The 20,040-nt window shown below is 39.2% G+C and overlaps 1 protein-coding gene across 2 annotated transcripts in view; it reads left to right on the forward strand.

Annotated features, from left to right (window-relative positions):
* PLPPR5 (phospholipid phosphatase related 5) overlaps nt 1-20,040 on the forward strand; it is a 38,641-nt gene that overhangs the window by 17,472 nt on the left and 1,129 nt on the right. For both annotated transcript variants that reach the window (XM_088524499.1, XM_088524500.1), the window contains 3 exons: nt 2,038-2,288; nt 11,007-11,183; nt 12,807-12,926. In XM_088524499.1, the coding sequence (XP_088380625.1) occupies nt 2,038-2,288; nt 11,007-11,183; nt 12,807-12,926 (548 nt within the window). The remainder of the gene's footprint in view (nt 1-2,037; nt 2,289-11,006; nt 11,184-12,806; nt 12,927-20,040) is intronic.

Below are 20,040 nucleotides of genomic sequence, written 5' to 3' on the forward strand. Positions count from 1 at the left end.
GAATCCTGGTCAGCAGATCTGGAGTGGGATGAAATGGAGAAGGTGATTATCTTTATGCCATGTCTGTAGTCAATATAGTTTTGTCAACAGACAATACTCAGCTACTAGCCAGAGTTGAAGACATTGGAACTTAATTGCATGTTTGAAGCCAAGTCCCTTTTAAGCACTTTTGTAACCTAGAACTTGTGTTGTGGTCCATAGTAGGAAGCTGTATCTTTGCTCCACTGAGGTCAGCTGTGAATTCCCCATTGACTTTAGTAGATCTCAGATGTCTTCCTTAGATGTAGTTGGTTATAAATACATTTTGGAGGAGAAGTACCATCAAAGTCTATTGAATTATTCTCAGATGCTGCTTGTAGTGATGCTATAGCAGGGCTCAATTTGTCTGCAGTTTGCTTCTCTCTCATGGCTGTATCTAAGAGAAACAGCTGGAGGAACAAAACCTTGGGGCAGGTAATGTTCCTGAGTGCCTCTGAGCAGGGGAGAGGGAGGGGATGTAAGCTGTGCCTCTGTTTGCAGCCTCAGTATTTGTGCGACAGCTGCGCTCACCTTCCAAGGGCGCGATTGCAGCTGGATTGTGAATTTATGGTCACCATTACATGGGAGTGCTGAAAGTCACTAGAAGTGAGAGTGTGCCTTGCAGGGACCGCATGGAGATGGGGAGTGATGCTGAGGAGCATTTACTTCCCGCTTGATGAAACCCTCCTTGCTCACAGAAGCAAAAACAAACTGGGAAGGAGGGAAGGGCCGAGCAGCAGCCTCCACAGCAGCGCCTCAGGTGAGGCATCGCAGTGCATTACGCTCACAGAGGCTGATGTGGCTGCCCATTGCGGGGCAGTGCACAGCCCCAGGGCTTGCTGAGGGGCCCTCCTGTGCAGGGACTTGGCTTGGTACAGTCCATTGCTCACTAGTGTCCAGCAGATCAAGATGAATTAACATTAGGGTGACTTTGCTGACCAGCTAGAATCTCAGAAATTTCTCTGGGTCATCCAGCATTCCCGAGGGGAAAAAAATGGGGGTGGGTCTGTGGCAGTGCCTTATGCAGTGGCCTGTGTCCCTGAATATCATCATCCTCATGGTGTCCCATGAGGTTGGGAGCTGTCAGAACGCACCAAAGTATGGGAAGAGTAAAGTGTGGGCAGAACCACACAGAAGTATGGGAAGAGTAAAGTGATTTGCCTGTGGAAATACTTGGCATCTGCAGCCCAGCTGGAATTTGAGCACACCTCTGCTGGCTTAGTCTGCCAGTCAGGGGCTGTGTTTGCATTTCCTTTCAGTGTTGGCTTTCCACTCCCCAAAGGATAGAAAGATACCTCAGAATAATAGAATGACTGTTTTCCTGTAAGTAAACAGATACATGTATTTCCTTTGTAATGAGTGACTACACATGCCTAATGATTTGCTGATATGTCTGTCTTTTTTTTTTTTTTTTTTTTTTTTTTTTTAAGTTCCCAGTCTTTAAATATAGAGATCTTTACTTCCCTCTGTTTATTTCAGGGTAAATATGCCAGACATAGAGATGTGCCTAGTGGTAGGCAAATGAAGACAACTCGTGCATGGCTATATTAAATTATTCAGCACTTCAGCTTCTTACAGCTGAGAGGAAAAAGAAAACATTTGTCCACTATATGTAATAGCTTTCCAAGCTATCTATCAAGGCCTGACTTCTCTGGTTCTTAAGCAGATTTGTGGGGTGAAGAATCTGCCTCTGCCATTTCTCTGGTGAAAATGGGCATAGGTTTGGTTCCACTTTGGGGACTTGCCCTAAAAACTTGGGGGCCCTAGGAAAGTGAGAATGTGAGCAGAAGTGAGAATGCTCCTCCTAAAGGTGGAGGGACATCAGCTCTGGGCATGCCGCAGCGTTGTGCAGGGATTGCCTAGGAATGTACCATCTGCTACCTGAGCTAGAATCCTTAGGGTGCCCTAATGTTTATCTTCTTAAATGGATGGAGCTGTTTTATTACTATGATAAATACTGCAATACCATCTCATAAAGTGAAGTTGTCAGGAAGTTTAACACTTTGTTTCTTTTTCTAGGAATTTATGCGTTTGGACTATTTGCTACAGACATCTTTGTAAATGCTGGACAAGTAGTAACAGGGAATCTTGCACCACATTTTCTTGCACTTTGTAAACCCAACTATACAGCACTTGGATGTAAACAGTACACGCAGTTCATCAGTAGCGTCCATGCCTGCACTGGAAACCCAGATCTTATCCTGAAAGCCAGAAAGACATTCCCATCCAAAGAAGCAGCTCTAAGCGTATATGCAGCTATGTATCTGGCTGTAAGTATACTGTACTGTTTACCATCACTCTATTTTTGAGTACACATTGCTCAGAATATGAGGGGAGGAAGGATTGCGGGGATAAGACAACTGTTAATTGCTTGTATCCATGTAAGTCTTTGATGGGTTATTGTAAGGTTATTGTGTGAATCTTTGATGGGTTATTGTAAGGCCTTTATGAATTTGATTCATTGTCTTCTATTATTCTACCAATTACAGATGCAGTAGTCTTCTGAATCTCAAAAGCCAAGGAGGCTTTTAGGGCAATGTTGAGAGAACATAACTTTTCCAAAATGGCTTGCAGATTTAGTACCCGATGCTTTTGGTTTGCTTTTTCCTCATTTTCAGATTATGCAAGGGGAATCTGTGCTGGGTGGTAGGGAGAAAGGACACGGATCCTCCTTGATAGCAGGCAGTTCCTTTCAGTGTTTTAGCACAGTACAGGTTAGTAGAAATGGCTGCATTCTTTGGTGGGTGAAGCAGAATAGAGGGTGTTATGTAGCTATTTGACCTCCCCATGTTTCCTGAGCATCTATACATATCAGAGTACATATATGTACCAGAGTATCTGGTACATATATACTTACCAGAGCTGCTATCTATAGGGTATCAGTCCACATGCAAAGTCAGCTTGATGCTCATTTTGCAAGGAAGTGGGCAGCCCAACCCTTCCTCCATTTCCTCTGATACAAGAAGCAGTGAGAAAGGCTGGGATCAAAACTGCCATTACGTGACTGCCTCAGATGTGTTCCCGAGGCTGTTGAGAAGTGCAGGGAGGCAGGTGGCAGGGGAGCAGTCGCTGAGGTAACACCCTGCCTTAGTTTGGAGCACACGTCTTTCTGTTCTTATGCAGCAACATGTTTTGTTCTTAGCCAAGTTATTCCCAGGGTCACCCCTATAGGAATCCCCTACATAATTTAGGTTTGTAATCCTAGTTTGTTAGAGACCACTGGTTGGGGCCAAGGCTCCCGTATAGCATCTATGAGAAACGAGGCAAATGTGGTGTTCTGTGGCCATCCCTTAGATCGTCTCAGTGTTTGAGTAGTGGCCTTCAAATAAAAATATATTCATATGCATGCAAATGTGTGTATGCATATTTGACATATATGTGATACATATATATGTATGTATATGTGTGTGCTTGTGTGTGTGTTGCTTTGAACATATATATTTAATAAACAGAGATTTAGTTCTTTAATTCTTTACTGGTATGGCGAAGATCCCAAGCCCATCCACCAATGTGTCAGTTCCAGTGTGCCAGCTCCATGCCTCTACATAAGATTTTAGTGCCAGATACTTTAATTCGACAGCACTGACTAATATTTGCCAAAAGGTCCTTTGAGCAATGTCTATTTAAGACTTGTGGATCATCAATTAGTACAGAAAAGTGTCATCTGCAAATAAGAGATGAGCAATAAGATTCTATACTAACTTTAGGCAAGTGTAAAATTCTTGATAGTACTGCCTTCATTTGGGGAAGTATCTAAGGCTTTGCTTCACTGAAACATGCCTCTAAATTTGGCCCAAACTATTTTAGAAAGTATTCAGCTTTCTTCATTTTAGTTGCTCCTATTTTTCTCATCCATCTGTAGAGTTGGATTTTCACTCTTAGCATGAGTCACAGTAACTAAAGGAAACAAACTGTTCAGGCACTGCAGAGCAGGATGGGAAATTGAACTAACACACTTTTAAAACAAAAAAAAAAGTAGATGCTATGAAATGTAATAATCAGTGATATTAGTGGCTATTAATGGCTTTTGTCATGCTTAAGAGTGCTGTAAGCAAATCATTTGTACTGATTTTACAGTTAGTAACATCAAAGATGAAAACTGGTGCAGACTGTTTGACAACTTTGTGGTCTTTTACTGCAGCATTGCATGAGAGCAGGATCACCTAAAGCACTGTAGGCTGCCAACAGGATTCTGAACTTTTTGTAGAGGCTGAGTGATATAAAAATGAATTGCTGTGATGTATCAGTTTAGATTCTAGCCTGCAAATTTACATTCTTGGCGCAATTGGCAGAGTCTCTTTTAAAAATCCTGTTGTGTTGTTGAAGCTAAAAATACTGTTTACTACCCATCGGGGAAGAAAATGCTGTGTTCCAATATTTGGGGTCATGTCCTTACACTGTTATGGTAATTATGAGGAAACTTGACCCCAAATAACAATTTTCTCATGGTTATTCACTGGAGTAGATGATTTAAACAGTAGCCTAGTCTTGTGTGAGCCATGGTACCAAGGTTATTGAGAGTGAGGACATAATGAGCTCCATGTATTGCTCTGCTAATATGAGCTATATCGTATTTGAACTGTGGCCTTCAGTGGGTGAGTTCATGAGCGTATCATCTCTGATACAAAATGTGCTTTCTTTTTGTTAAACAGAAATATTTGGGAGAGAGGGGGATTGGGGCAGAATCTGGCCAGGACATTTCAGCTGGTTGTGCACCAAATGCACCCAGCTTCAAGACGTAACCAGGTGAGAAGTTCGTTCAGAATCCTTGCTCAGTGGGCGGCGAGGTAAATACAGTCAGCCTGGTGTGGTGGTTCCCGTGTGCCCCTTTAAAAGCCAAAGCCCCACTTTCTCCAACAGCTTCCCAGCTCACTCCGCTCGGTGCAGCTGGGCCCCAGGCCCTAGCACTTGTGCACATCGCCTTGCTAACAATAGCTGCTTTTTTTTGGCTAAGTTCTTTAGTCTTCCTGCACTTTTTTTTCCTCCCCTTCTCTTGTGAGTGGGTGGCTGCTATGGTAACTATGAACTCCCTTCCTCCTGAAAGCACAATCTTTTTCTAGCAATTGTATTGCTAATGTTTGGACCTCTCTGTAGTTATTTGCTTCCAATTCTTCCTTTCAGTATCTATCAAGAAAAACTTAGCAACTGAAATGCTGATTGACAGCCCTGTTTTTTGACATTTGCTCTACCCTGCTCCATACATGGGCTGTTGCAAGGGTTACTCATACTCTGAAGACTTGAAGTCTTTTTATTTATTTATTTATTTATTTATTTGTAGTGTACCAGAATCCCCAAAATTAACTGCTTTTCCAAAATCTCTGCTGCTACCTGGATTTCCTCTCAGCTTTCTGATCAACTATTATATCTTTCTTTGCCAGAATTGGGATAATGAGCTGACTGTATCCTCATTTGTTTAGTAGCAGTCTTGCAAGTTGCTTAATCCTTTCTCATCTGGAGCAGCACCTCCAGAGAGCTATTTAAGGAAAAAAATCTAAATTTATTAAATAAAATACAATTGTATCAGCAGCATTTTGGTATGCCTAAGTTGATACCTGAACACTTATAGGTATATTTTGAAGTAGTCAATTATGCACAGACTCTCCCCGACAGTTGAGACACAGGAGTGAGAAGTCATGAGTCTTCCTTTTTTTTTTTTTTTTCTTTTTTTTTTCTCTGTAGGATTACAAAGTGATGAAGACTTACTAAGTCTGTCCCCCCTGGACAGACAGCCCCCAAGGCTTCTCCCTGAAGCCTTGTGGTTAACGGTTGTGCTTTGGTGCTGCAAGCTCAGGGAACTGATTATTGCTAGATGTAGATTAAGGACAAATTTTACAAATTTTACTTTATTTTTGTTTTATTCTTATTGCATTGGACAAAAGCAGTGGACACCTTACCTTAGGATAAGATAATATTTGAATATAGTATTGCAAGGAAGATACCTTTCAAATTTGCTTTGAATTTGTAACGACAGAAGAGCAAATCTGTATCTTGATGATTGACCTTAGTGCTTGGGTCTGCAGGCTGCTTCTGTTGCCTTTTACTGTAGACTCTCGGCCACAAGTGTGGCCTGGGACAGGGCTAGCGGATAAAGCTGACAGCCCTTTCCTCTCTGCAGAGTTTGTGTTGAGCCTTTGATCCTCTGGTCTATCGGGTTCGTTCCTAGGGCATTCTGTAATGTCATCCTGGCTGCTTAGTGTGTTTATTGGTCACCAGGAAGAGACAGCAAAGGGGGTCTGTCACAGTGCCATCCATGTGATGATGACACTCTGCTCAGTGTCATGCTTTGATCTGGTCTTTAGGTGTAGGTCTTATCTCTGAAGATCTCCACTTTCCTGAAGTGCTTGTTTGGATTCTGCCAAAGGGCTAGCTGGCTTAAACTCAGTGGAGGCAGAGTCAGCTTATGTTTGACAAATCACAGAGCCTGTTCAGGAGAAGCAGTGGTAGCAGAATCATCTGAGTGAGTTTTGTTGTCCAGTTTTTGGTAATAACTTGAACAAGAAGAGAATTATTCTAACTGCTCTTAGGGGGTAGCGTTAGCAAAGTAGGATTTCTTTTCAGCATCTGGCACAGCAAGTAAAAGTCACCTTTGCTGATCTTACAGTATGTATCATGTTCTTACTTTCAAACTGGACAATAGACTAACAAATTGAAATAATTTGATCCAGGGATTTATTTGAAGACCTCTGGAGATTTCTTGTCAGACACTTTTTCATTACAGCTTAGTTGCTGAAAACAGAGAGACCTCTGTAGTGTGAATCAGCTTGATTTAGTATTTTGGTGTGTCTAGTGGTCCAAGTACATTGGAGGAATCATAGGGCTGTTTAAAGTTGCAACTGCCAGGAGCTCACAGCAGGACACTTACTAGAAGTTGGACTGGAAAGGTCCAACATTTCTAGAGCTTTCTTTTCTTTGGGCAACCTAGGCCCCTGCTTCTAAAGGCCAATTTTGCCTAGGATCATTGGTAATTACTGCAAAGCTTCTGAAGAACAGTAGGGGAAGTTTCACAGGAACAGAAATGGTTTCAGTGAGTGGCCTTGTTTACAGTGACACCCAGAAGATTGAAGAATATGCCTGTGGGCTAGTACTAGTAATAATTTATCTCCCAAAGTATTAACCAGGTGAGTTGAAGTTTTAAGTTCTGCCAGAAAAAAACGGGATTTTAAATAAACATGAACATAGGTAGAGACTAAGGTCCGCTGCAGGAATGTTGTACATTCCTCAAGTGGAACATATATAGCTGCCTTTACTTTTATAACAAAAGAAAATGTGAGATAATTTACACTTGGAGCACTGCCAGGGATGGATTCCTGTACACTGCTTCCCTCCCCTATTTACTTATTTACTCCTTGATGCTCTACACAAAAGAACTTACACTGCCTGTGTCAGTCTTCCCTGACCACCTGCTTGGGAAGCACTGAAAAAGGCAAATAAAGGGCCTCTTCCCCGCTGCATCTCTCACCCACAGGCTGAAGAAATCAGCTAGGAAAAGTAACGCGACTCCTGCCTAGTGTGTCCAGCCTGCAGCTAACTCCGCTCTAACCAACATGGTGCTCTGGGACCCGTAATGTGTTTGTTCGGGTGGGTGCCTACATGCTTGTATGGGTGGCTCTAAAGACAGCTGGAAGGAGAAGATAAGGAGGAGCTCCCAGTATAGTCTGGAAGGTCATTTTGTCCTGTACTTGACAATTTCTTTTTTTGCCTTACATGTTTTGGAATCATTTTGTTTGGTCTAGACTTAGGACGTACTTCACATGAGTCAGACTTGCAACATGGCTTTTTTTTTTTTTCTCCTGAAAGCTTTCCAATTATAATCTTAGTGACAACATTATGATTATTCTTTGTATTATGATGTGAGACAGTCATGGCAGAAACCTTGTAGCTTGCTTTCTCTGTGATGAAGATGATGGTGATGGCAGTTATTTAGACTCCTTGCGGTAGTAGCATTGAATTATTGTATCATTACATAATTCTTAAAATGTAGAAATGTAGTTTCAGACTTTTAAAAAACATTATTCAGCATAATTTGAGCACAGAAAGGCTGTAAAAATTTCCAGAATCACAGAATGGTTACGGTTGAAAGGGACCTCTAGATATCATCTAGTCCAACCCCTCCTGCTCAAGCAGGGACACCTAGAGATGTGGCACAGGGTTGCATCCATTTACATGGAGTAGGTCATGTTTACAGGAGTAGGTTTTCTATCACTCAGAATTTTTCACCTGTGCTATTCTCATAAGAGAAGATAAGTGAATATAATTACCAAGAAACATTTCTGAAGTATTGCCCAAAGTAAGTACTCAGGGCAAAAATACTCATTAGGATAGAAAGTTGATTAAAGCTTTTACCCTTTGATGTGTATACATTAAAGTTTTTTTTTTTTTTTTTTAATCAAAATTCTTTCCATAATTTAGCCACAGAAATTTCATGTGAAAATAAAATTTTAGCAAAAGGAAGAGCAATAGCAAGAGATATTCAAAAGACGTTTTACCATGGATCTGGTAAAGTTAATTCAAATTATTGTGTCAGTCCTTGACCTTGCATCTAGACTGTTACAGTTGTCGGTCTTGTTAATTAAAATAGTTAGAAACAAGATTTTGTTAATTAGATTTCACCTGCATTTTTGTTCTTGAAATAAACTGGGATAGAATTATGCTGTAAACATCTATAACCATATACAAATTTGTGTAGTCATTCATTCTCACTAACGTTTTGAACCACTGTGTTTTTTTCCTTTGTTGATATTGCATTTAATATTTATGAAAAGTGAAGAAAAATCCTGACATCTTTCAAGATGTTTATATTCTTTGCCATTTACTGAATATTCTGCTTTGTAGCGTTTTGCTTCAGGATCAAGAATAAAACAACCACATAATTCTATTTTATTGCTAGTGCAAATTTGATCTTTGACTAAGTTGACTTTGTGCATGTACTATACTAAAACTGCAAGAGGTCAAGATTAAAAGTGAGTCGCTATGAATCCTAGCTTGCCCTGCAAATGTGTAGACTTTTCACTACCCTGTCTCAGAAAGTTTGCCTTGTTTCTCTTGATGCTTTAATTGAATACTGTCCTTAACATCAATTGCGGCTATTCTTTAAAGAAAAGGTAAGAGGTGCCCATGCTGGCATAGGTACCTCTCTGCCTGTTACGCAGGGTATTCTGAGTATCAGCCTGCAGTGCTACAGGGAGGAACGTGGGAGCCGGAGGTCTCATTACTCGAGTGAGACATGCCAGGGTTCTGCGGTCCATTCCGGCTCTGGACTTTTGCCTGAGTAAGGATTTGAAGGACATGCTTGATAGTATAAAGAGTTTCCGAGATTTTTCTGCAGAACACTCTTCACTTTGTATTGAAAAATCTTGATATTCACCTGAAGTACTGCAGAATCAGGTCCAAAGCTGGAAATGAAAGTTGTGGTTGTCTTCTTGGCATACCACATGATAAAAGCAGCTCAGTGAAGAAAGTTCTCACAAAAATATGAGGAGCTACATAAAAAGGCTGTAAGGGAAAGGGAAGTAATTGTTCCTTAAATGTCCTAGGAAGGAGAGAGGAGAAATGTGGCCTGAACCTGTTTCCCCAATAGGTTATTCTTCCTCCATTGGTTGAAAACATGCTATTTTTTGGCTCTTGATCATATAAGGTACACTTAAAAATATATGTTGTATAAAATCTCTGCTGTGATTTTAAGTTTCCTGGTTTTGTTGCAACTTCTTCCTCCCTAATATGGAACTTTTCTCTAGTATTTTCAACAGACGGGTGTCATTCTGGCAAGCTTTGATGGTTAGTTCCTTAATTTAACTTACTGTAATTGTAACCAGTCCATTTGTTGGTCAAAGGAGGAGGTACCAGTTATTCAGGGCACAGATCCATCTGTTTCCCTTCACAATTCCAAGTGCTGTCACTGTACCCTGCTAGTGAAACTGCTTAGATGGTATTTGAATTCTTCAGTGTCAAAACTTCAGCTTTATATGAAGGGTTTAGGGATTTCAATGGTTTAGTCGCTGAAACAACATCTTCTGCAGGAAGTTTTTTTGTTTGTTTGTTTGTTTTTTGTTTTTGTTGTTGTTGTTTTAAGAAAAAAGATCTTAGTTGAAGTATAGTATTACAGTAGGAAATTTTAAAGCAGTCTTATGCCAAGATTGAAAAGTTCACTGGAGAGTGGAAATTCAAAACCTGCAGCTTAGGAATTCATTTCTCTAGTTAACCCATCAGAGCTTGGAAAGTGCTAGCGTTGGCCAGGATTGCTGCTCTGTCACCAGATAGTGTTTTTAATTCAGTATTTTTTGACATGGACAGTTCGACTGCAAGCTGGGCAGAGATAAAAGCATAAAAGTTTGTGCATTTAGATTGCTCTGTGTGCTGTGGAGGCTGGGTATGAAATGTCATCAGCATCTGTGAAGCAGTGATGCATTGGTCCAGCACTAGCTGAAGCTATTTCATTTTATTTACTGCCATTTCATTCAATTTTCACTGCTTTTTGACAAATCTCTGCTTACAATCATCTTATTCCATGAAGAAAGGCATTTGCTGATGAAAACAAGCTTTTGATCTATCCTCTGTGAGGTCAAGATCTTTTCCATTATTGTTGACACTAGCAGTGAAAAAAGTCTCTTTCTTTAGTCTCTGTATAAATAATTGCATATGTTGAGAGCAATAAAACAGGATTGTCTAATTTGCCTGTTCTTTGGAGGGAGGGGTTAGGTTTATGTAGGACTTGAAGTTCCTGTAGGGTCTACATATATAGAATTTCAATATCTCTAGGTAAAGGCTGTGAAGACCTTATCTAGAGTTTGGCGTTCTTATCTCTTCACTGTCCCTCCCCTCACTCCTCCTCCCCTTACCCCCCTCCCCCCGCCAAAAAAAAAAAAAAAAGAAAAGAAAAAATACCCAAATAGTCATAATCTATTCTAAAAAAAGTTGCAGAGATTTTATTCAGCAATTAGTGGTGATATTATCAATTAGGGTGTTATACTTTCTTCTTTTCTAATTTTCAGATGTATATCACCAGCACTGTAAAAGCCAGAGGAACGAGGCTTGCAAAACCTGTTCTGTGTTTGAGCTTAATGTGCTTGGCTTTCCTTACTGGAATCAACAGAGTAGCAGAATATCGAAATCACTGGTCAGATGTGATAGCAGGTTTTCTAATTGGAATATCTATAGCCGTGTTTTTGGTAAGTGTATATTGTTTCACTTGTTCAGGGAGGGGAAAAAAACTATATAAGTTTGTGTCTTGTAGCAAGTGTTGGTAGACTAGACTTTTCAGGCAATTAGATATGGAAGAGGTGTTTCTATTCTTTAATTAAAATACCCATTTCCTTAGGTATATTTTCATAGACTCAGAAATGTCAGATGAAGAAGTGATTGATACACTTAACTTTTTAAATTTATAGTCCTGACTGTAGAATTTAACCATATGCTGTACTATACTATATGCAAGTGCATATTTCTCAGAATAGCATCTAGTCTAAGTCTTGTTTATGAAGTATTAAATTTGTTATAATAATGCCTACATTGATCAGAGAATAAGTAACATCTCTTTTTTGGTTTTAGAATAGCCCTTGTGATTTTTTTTAAATGTTCATTTAGACTTAAATTGATTTTTTTTATTCTAAAGTAAAAGATCTTTAAAGATCCTTATTTTGCCTTTTCTGAAACTGATACCAGATCTTTAGTCAGTTCACATTGACGAGTGTCTGTGTCAGCAAGCTGCCACTTAGCTATTAATCACCTTTGCTGATTAACTTCAGTAACTTCAGTACAAAAACATAACATAGAAAAGTCACAGCTGTTACTACTTGCAAGTTTGTCTGCCTGGCACGTAGTATGAGTAATAAGTATACTTTTAAATTCTTTTCCTCATAAAAACGTTTTTGAGCTTGATTCCTAGATCACATTGAACTTTGCTGAGAACTCGCACAGGTTTGTCAGAGATGAGTGTTTTCACCTTTCTGATAAATGTGTGGGCAGCTTTAGATCTCCCTAATATATACCCTGTTGGCACTTCCAAACATTCCTAATCATTATTAAAAGTTTTGTCATTCTGTTTGTGCCTCCTGAGGTATAAAAGGGAATAGAACAGAAGTTTGTTTCCATATTTCTTTATATTTTATACTGTATGCTCCATAATCTTCAAGCATCACAGCATCAAATTTAGTTATGTTTTGAATAAAATACAATTGGCAAACTTTGCTGCTCAGGTGAACATCTGAATCAGCATAAAACACTAACAAACTGGCATTGATCAGCTATTTCCTGGGAAAAGTGACTATTACATGAATAGCATCATTAAACTCACTGATTGATTGCAGAAATATTTCCATTTGAACAGGTATTTGAACAGGTAAGGAAGCAATCTTAAATCACACTGATGATAATGATCTGTTTAGGAAAGCTTGCACTTGACATAAGCTTTAGATGTAGCATTTAGATTGTTCTGTCCCATCATAGGAATTTAAGGTTATTGTCATATTTTTCTGCACATGCTGGGGACATCTGGTCTTTATCTGTTATGTTGTTGATAATTGGTATTGTATTACTTAGCTTCAGATCTGCTTTAGACAAGAGGTTTTTTTTTTTATACAAGGATGTTGTATGTAACATGCAATAAATTCCTGGAAATTCTTTTGTCTTGAAATCTTAATTAAGGCTTTTTTCTGTATAGTGTTAACTTTATTTGTCTGCATTTCTATTGTAAACTGTGCCCAAAGCTCACATCAATTCTGCCTGGTTATGGATGTCAAGATCAAAACTGAAAAAGGGAGTTGTTCCTTAATTATTTTATTCATCCCTTTTAGGTTGTTTGTGTGGTAAATAACTTCAGAGGACGTCAACCAGAGCATGAACATTCTCATATGGATAATCTGGCCAAGATGCCAATGATCAGCATCCCCAGAGTAGAAAGCCCTTTAGAAAAGGTAAAGTCTATTTCTTTTTCTTTAAACTGAAATAAAAGGTAGCTTTTCTGGACAGCTGATTTTAAACTACCTTGACAAGAGTTCCAAGGTCATAAGATGTAAGTGAAATTCAGAAAGACTCTTGATAGGAGACTCTTCTTGTCACTTCCAAAACAAGTTCTTGAGAACAGTCTAGTATCCTGCTATGGCTGCTTCTTAAAACAACCAGAGCTGAGTCTGTGGAACTGAGCTGGGTAGGTCTGAGGCCCTGTTTCCTTGTATTCCTCCAGTAAGTGTGGCTAACATGTTGGCTTAGAGTACATTGATCTTAGAAGGATGAAATTTAACCCTGAGCCCAGAGACTCATGTGGGTTATGCAGTATATTTACTTGCGTTCGTGTCATTTACCCTATTTTGGGGTGACTTGAGACTAGCGTGCAGGACGGACTACAGCTACCTGTGGATCAGCTGTGGGCCTTTAATCATCAGGCACCTTTACAGCCTCAGTACTGAGTGACTCCCCCCACAAAAAGGGGCTAGTAATGTTGTTATAGTGGGGCCTGCACCATCAGGCTGAATGATTCAATAAATTGATAATAATTAATAAAAAATGCCTTACATCAACTGCACAAAAGCTACGATGACTGACCAAAGCAAATGTGCTTTTGGATTAGAAAATACTATAACTAGTCTACTGGTTATATCAAGATGTTTTACATGAGTATGTACTGAAACGTGTTTAAAGTTCATTATAGTTTCCTGTGATAAAAAGTTCTGGTTTTGCAAAGATGATGATGTGCTATGTCAATGTTAGATAAGGTTGTGTCAGAACAATTCTGTGAGCAAACAAACACTGAAATAAATAGCATAACCAAATAACAATAATATTTTAGATATTTTTCACCTGGAAGAAAGTTTGAGCTATTAATGCAAATGTTAAAATTCTGGGTTTTTTTTTTCTGATTAGTTTATCTGTAATTATTTGTAAAATCTCTTCTATTATGCCAATGTTTGAAGATAGTAAACAACTCTATATGATGCAGGGCACCAAAACTATGTTTTAGAGCATTCTTTTTAATGCAAATTACTTCTACTTTTGTTAAACATAAGAAGAAATGTTTTAGCCACTTCCCAGTATGCGTTCATCTCTCAAAATTGGTGGAAGTTGTTTATTTCTTTGGAAAGGAAAGGCACATTTTTTTTCCAAATGATCTAACAAGCCTTTTTGAACCAAATGTGTCTAAGCTACTCCTGATGTTTTTCAGTGAGGAGGTCACAGTCTCATTTTCTTGAACAAATTACTAGATGGTAAATGTACATCTTTAAAATAATCCATTCAGTGAACTCTGTAAAATGTCAAAACAAAGCAAGATGTCAGTGGGCCTAGAACATGCCATATCAATAAGAAACCCTCTTAATTATGTGCCTGGCTCATTTGTGCAGTCATCATAGGTCATAAAAGTAAATTCTCTGCAATCTCTGTTTATCTGAGTTCCAGTTTGGCTGCAGCTGTATTTCATTTCTTGAGGGAATAAAGACTTCATCTTATCTTGGTGGTTGTACCTGCTTTGAGACCCTCTAGTGCATGAGGAACAATGGGATCGTTTTGAGACTTGTTCTAGGCAAGGCTGAGATGACACTGCGAGAGCTATGGGGTGATGTGGGGAATGACTGCAAGAGTATTATGTGCTGCTTGAGGATGTCCTCTACCTTGTGAGCTGTCCAGAGCTTGTGTATGAAAGACCTTCCTTCCCTCTGAACTCACATTCGCACTGTAATGGAGAGTAGCTCTTTGCTGTTTTGAGATATCTCCCATCTGCCAGCAAATGATCTCAGCTTATGGATTCATCTTTCTGTCTGTGGCAAAGCCTTTCTTCTGTCCAGACAGGCAGGATGTGATGGGAGGATGATTATGGAGAGAAATAGTTATTCTTTGGAAAAGGCTTTCTTCCATTTCCATCTCCTAGAAAATCTGAATTGGGATTAGCAAATAATTATACTGGAGTGCTTTACTTGTTGAGCTTTTGTGGGTCCTTTTTTTTAATGCTTAATGTTTTTGGATAAGAGCCAGATCCTGTTAAATAAAAGGCTCTAGAAGTAAAATTTAGACAGAAATAGGATCTAAATATGGCTCAATTAACTATTTTCACCACAGGAATTATTAACTTAATCTTTGCTTCTTAACTCCCTTCTTATTTTACGTTCTCTGTTCTCCTCTGGAAAAGGAGACATGCTAGGTGATTGTTGTGTAATTTGGAGTGCTACATATGTAGTGCACTTGCACAAGAATATGAGTATTAGAAATATTAAGAGTTGAGCTGCTGCCTAAGGCAAGGGCAGGGCACTGTTTGCATGACACTCCTCTTAGTCGTGATGCATGCGGATGCTGAAGCTGTTCTGAACAAGTACCCAGTTTCTGTACACCTCAATAAGCTGTAGCTGCAGAGTGTCTCCCTGAAGACTCCTTGCCAGAGCTGGCTCAGCAATGCAGACTTACTGCTTCCAGCTTAACTACATTTGTCCTCGGAATTAATGAAAAGAATGAAGGCCAAGCAAGCTCATCACTCACCCATCTGCTTCTTTCTCTCTCCTTTGTCTGACCTTCATCCCAGTCAAGGCTAGAGACTTTTGTTCTTCTCTTGCAAGAGTTCTTGGGAAATACGGATGATATGGGTGACAGTTGGAAGAGCTTAAAGTTCAGCTTCATCCCGTGCAATCACAAACCATTCTTCCTGTTTTCTATTTCAGGAGAAACTGTCCACTTATTTCATGATAAAGTCACCTGAAGTCAGCCAGAGCTTACAGAAAGCTGGTATGAGTCTTAAAGTAGTTGTTGACTCTGTTAACCTTTTTTATAGGTAGTCCACCTTTGAAGAATTGAATGCAGAGGAAATACAGAGCATTTTAGGAAAATTAACATAAAACTAATTCAGACAGTAAAAACAAAAATGCTGAGGTAAGAGGTCTCAGAAGGAAACACAGAATTAAGATAGGCACTGCGGTTTGTCTCCTGAGGGATGAGATAATTGCGATTACAGCATTATCTCTAATGATCAGGGCCTTCTGCATCCCCTCAATATTATATGATTGCTCAGTAATTTTCTCTGCAGTGCTCTGTTTGACTGTTGAGTTGAATCTGTTCCCAGATTCTCTGCTTGTTGCTCTTTCATGGTGTTACTTTTGTCAGCAATGCCCCTGTACCCAAACACAATCACTGTCCTCTGTTTTAGTGAGCTGCCTTATGCTCTACCTGACTGTCTTGCATGACTGAACTAGAAACAGATAGTTTGGGGTTTTTACCTTTGTAGATTGCCTGGCCATATCTTCTTTTGGGACAATCATTCCTAAGTTTTAATGGCAATAAGGATTTGGAACTCTTCTCACAATAGGTAACATCCCTTTCTCCTAGGATAGCCATTTCCAGTGAGTACCAGAGTTGTCTTTACTTCAGGAATCTTGTTGAGTTTGACACTATACTTCCTGTCCTAATACCTATGTGCCAAAAGTGATAGTGGAGATAAAACATTAGAGATATCTTGGTAATGCTAAATATAGATAATGTCATAGATCCCTCTTAAATTTCTGATAGGATTTTAAGAATGGAAAAGCTTTTCCTCTTCTGTTTCCCAGTTCTTTTCCTATTTATTCCGCCTTGGTTATTCACAACAGGCATAGAATAGCTTCTTAAAAGTGCCTGAAAGACTATTGGTAATTTTAATTTTCAGAGTTACTTCCATATCCTTGGTTTGAGGTTTTTAGTGTGGAGGAATCTTTCATTGGTGTGTACATGCAACAGCTCTCTGGCCCCTTGACCTCTCTGGTGAGAAGTGATCACTTGTCACTGAATTCGCAGGCTAAAGACGAAGCAGAAAGATGTTAGCTCATCATGCTGTATGCAAATAGTGCTGTTTCTTTGTTTCTTTATTTTTTTAATTCACAGGCAACGTGTGTGTGTACATGGGTGTATATCTCCAGGAAGACTTGATGAGATTGCATGTACTTGCATTAGCTTACAGGCAGTTTTTCAGATTCCTGTTGTCGTGATGGTTCTCTCTTTGGTAATTTAGTGTGTTAGAAGACTTGTAACACAAAACAAGAAACACATACCCAGGAGAGGCAGCTCATGAAAGACCATAAGTGATCTCATTCCAAAGTCAAGCATTTGAATTTGCACGTGTCCTGCTCTTCTGGTTAAATCTACTTCTAGGGAATGATTCAGGAAGTATTTTTATTTAAATGCTAACTGTGATCACAGTATCTAATTTTCAAATAAAATCATACATAAAATGGAAATGGAACAATATATTCAGTGTGACCTCCTCAAATGTACATGTTGTAGGTGTTACAGGATCACGATATTAGTAATAATCAAGAAGAACCTTTTCAACGAAACTCCTTCAAAGCACGTGTCATTAGGTTCTTCTCCTGGATAACAGGAATGAACCGTTTTGAACATCTTCACATAAGGCAATAAACGTATGTGCGCAATAGCGCACATGTGTGTGTGTGTGTAGAGCTAAAGCAAAGGCAGATAGCGTGTGCTGGCAGCATTCTGTGCAGGTCTGCAGCTTTTTAAGAGGGGCAATTCCACCCGAACCCAAGCCTTTTATCTACTAAGAGCGTGAACTGTACGTACTTGTTAAACAGGAAGATGTTGTGGTAACAGAAACCCAGAATTACTGCAGTAATTCTATTTCTTTTAAAAAAACTCCACCATGTGAATAAGTACAGACAATTGTAAAATCGGTGTTCTCAACGTTGGAAAATACCTTTATAGACTTGTGAGTATTTCTGCGCATTTATGGATTTATTAATGAAAGAACAGAAATTTCTGGTTCAAACTATTAAATTTATGAATGAAAACTGCAAATCATAAAAGGCTGACATGAGCTTTTTTGATCTTTTAACATTACATAGTGGCTTGTAAAGACAAATTTGTTAAAATCTTAATGAAAAGGTTAACTTTGCCCCAAAAACCTGCACTCAAGGCTTAGCCTGTTGCTTTCCTCTAATGGCCAGGAGCATGGTTGTTTGCATGCTTTGTTTGTGAGGCATCCTGGCAGCTTGGAGTGACTAATACAAAAAATCTGTAAAAGTCTGTAAAATTAGTAAGGCTGAGCAGATCCTCAGTGCAGTCTAATTCTTCTGCCTATCATAAAGGAAATGATTTTCCACGGAGTTTTAGGAGCTGGGCTCTTGTGCATGCGCTCTGCTTGTCTTCTGCATCTGTGTGAACCTTTGTTTGCTGATGGTGGTTGATGTTTCACTGTGAAACAGTTTCAGTGAACTTTGCCACAGTAAATCTAAGCAGAAGTAAAAGAGCACAGTAGTAGAGTTGGAAATACATTACATCAGAAGAAGGCTTTTTTTTTTCTTTAAAGTTATCTCTTCTGTGAAAACAGTCTCAAGGTTTATTAGGAATTTTGTCTGACGTGAAAAAAGCGTGTATGAATCAACACTAATATATATTTCTTGCCATTAGCAAGTAAATGTAAATACTAACTCTAAATATATAACATATATAAATGGCAAATGAATATGAATAAATACTATGAGGAAAATTTCACAATTGGAGCTCCAGATTCACGGAGGTTGCTCAGCCTGTCATCTGTCCCCTGCTGAAAGCAGATGATGGCCAACCAAAGTGCCTTGAAATGTTTATAGTTTGTTTTCTAGTTAGAAAATAGAATTTTCTATTTGCTTTTTTTTCCTGCTGACCCTTGCTAAATCTCTGAAACTGTAAATTTTTTCACAGAAAGTTTCGCACTGATTTTGTAATCCTTTTTCAGAAAAAAAATATTGCCTGTGGTTTAATCATTGCCATTTATTTAAGATATCTTTATTCTCTTTTGGAAAAAACGTACATAGATCTTTATGAAAATTTTGTGCTTCTCTGTTTTGAAAACTGTCAGAAAATACAGCAGTGACATTGCTAGTTCTAAAATGCATTATATATATATATATATATATATATATATATATCAAAGAGAGCTATCTTCCTGGGCACAGTAGGGCAAGGGCAGAGTGAGAGGAGAAGCAAAGCTAACTGTGTTGTTCAGAGAGGGAGAGGATATGACAGTTCCGACTCAGGACCCCTACGTTCCTTCCTGGGGAGCAAAAACCAAAGGTCTGTCTGCCTTCTCTGCAGACTGATACACTAGTATCCAAGCAATGTAAGAACTAAATTTACTGTGATTTTTGTTTTTCCTCCAGGCTGAGTTTCTTAAACAATATTAGTAAGCGGAAATTGCCCTTTGAAGTTTTGATTTCCAAGGTTTTGGTCATAAAACACCGCACACTGACAGCTGCTAGGAGCAAGGTCAAGGGCAGATGGAAGGCATCGCAAAATGCCTGGTGAGCACTGCTCTGTGGAGAAGTAGAAGTCAGGCCAGCTCTTTATGTAGAGCATAAGTGAGTTTTGAAGACTCAGAATAACTTCCCTTGAAACAAAAAGTTAGAATCTATCCTACCTGCCATGAGTTGCCTAAATCTTCTCTTCCACTTCCACCTGCCTGCTCTGCTCTCATAGCTTTGGTTTGCTTTTAGAGGGAAAGCAAGGTAGTGAGAGAAATCTGAAATTCTTTACATGACACTAGTCTGTGCTGAGGAAGAAGCATGTGGGTTAACATCAAGACTACCTTTATTCATTCTGCATATTGCATGTCTAAAAAAAAGGGTGACAGTCAAAGATACTGTGAGCCTAAAGGAGACATAGAGTTAACTTGCAGCATCCAGTTCCTGGGATGCTGCAGATACCCGTACAGTATGAGTCTTCACTGGCATAGTGTTTGCAGAAGCAGTTGCTTAGGGTAGAGCATGAAAAAGTAGCGAAGCTCTTGGGCATTTTGCAGTTCTACTGTAGAGAGTCACATGTAATATTAGTCATACCTTAAGACACAGCTTCACACTTGTTAAAATCCTCATGCTGAAGGGACCAGGAGAATAACACTGGACATAAAGAGGACAGTGCAGTGCTTCCGAGGAAGAAGTTTCGAATATGAGTTCTCAACTGTGAATGCCATTTTGTTGTAGCGTTTCAGTTCTTGATTCTGTGCCATCTAGCTCATGGGGAACAATTAATCTTTTATAAGAACGGCAACTTTAAAGTTGTATTAACACTGAAATAGCATCCTAG

The sequence above is a fragment of the Tinamus guttatus genome, unplaced genomic scaffold, assembly GCF_059628265.1.
Source record: "Tinamus guttatus ecotype Peru unplaced genomic scaffold, ASM5962826v1 Tinamus_guttatus_pri_ptg000211l, whole genome shotgun sequence".
NCBI lineage: Eukaryota > Metazoa > Chordata > Aves > Tinamiformes > Tinamidae > Tinamus > Tinamus guttatus.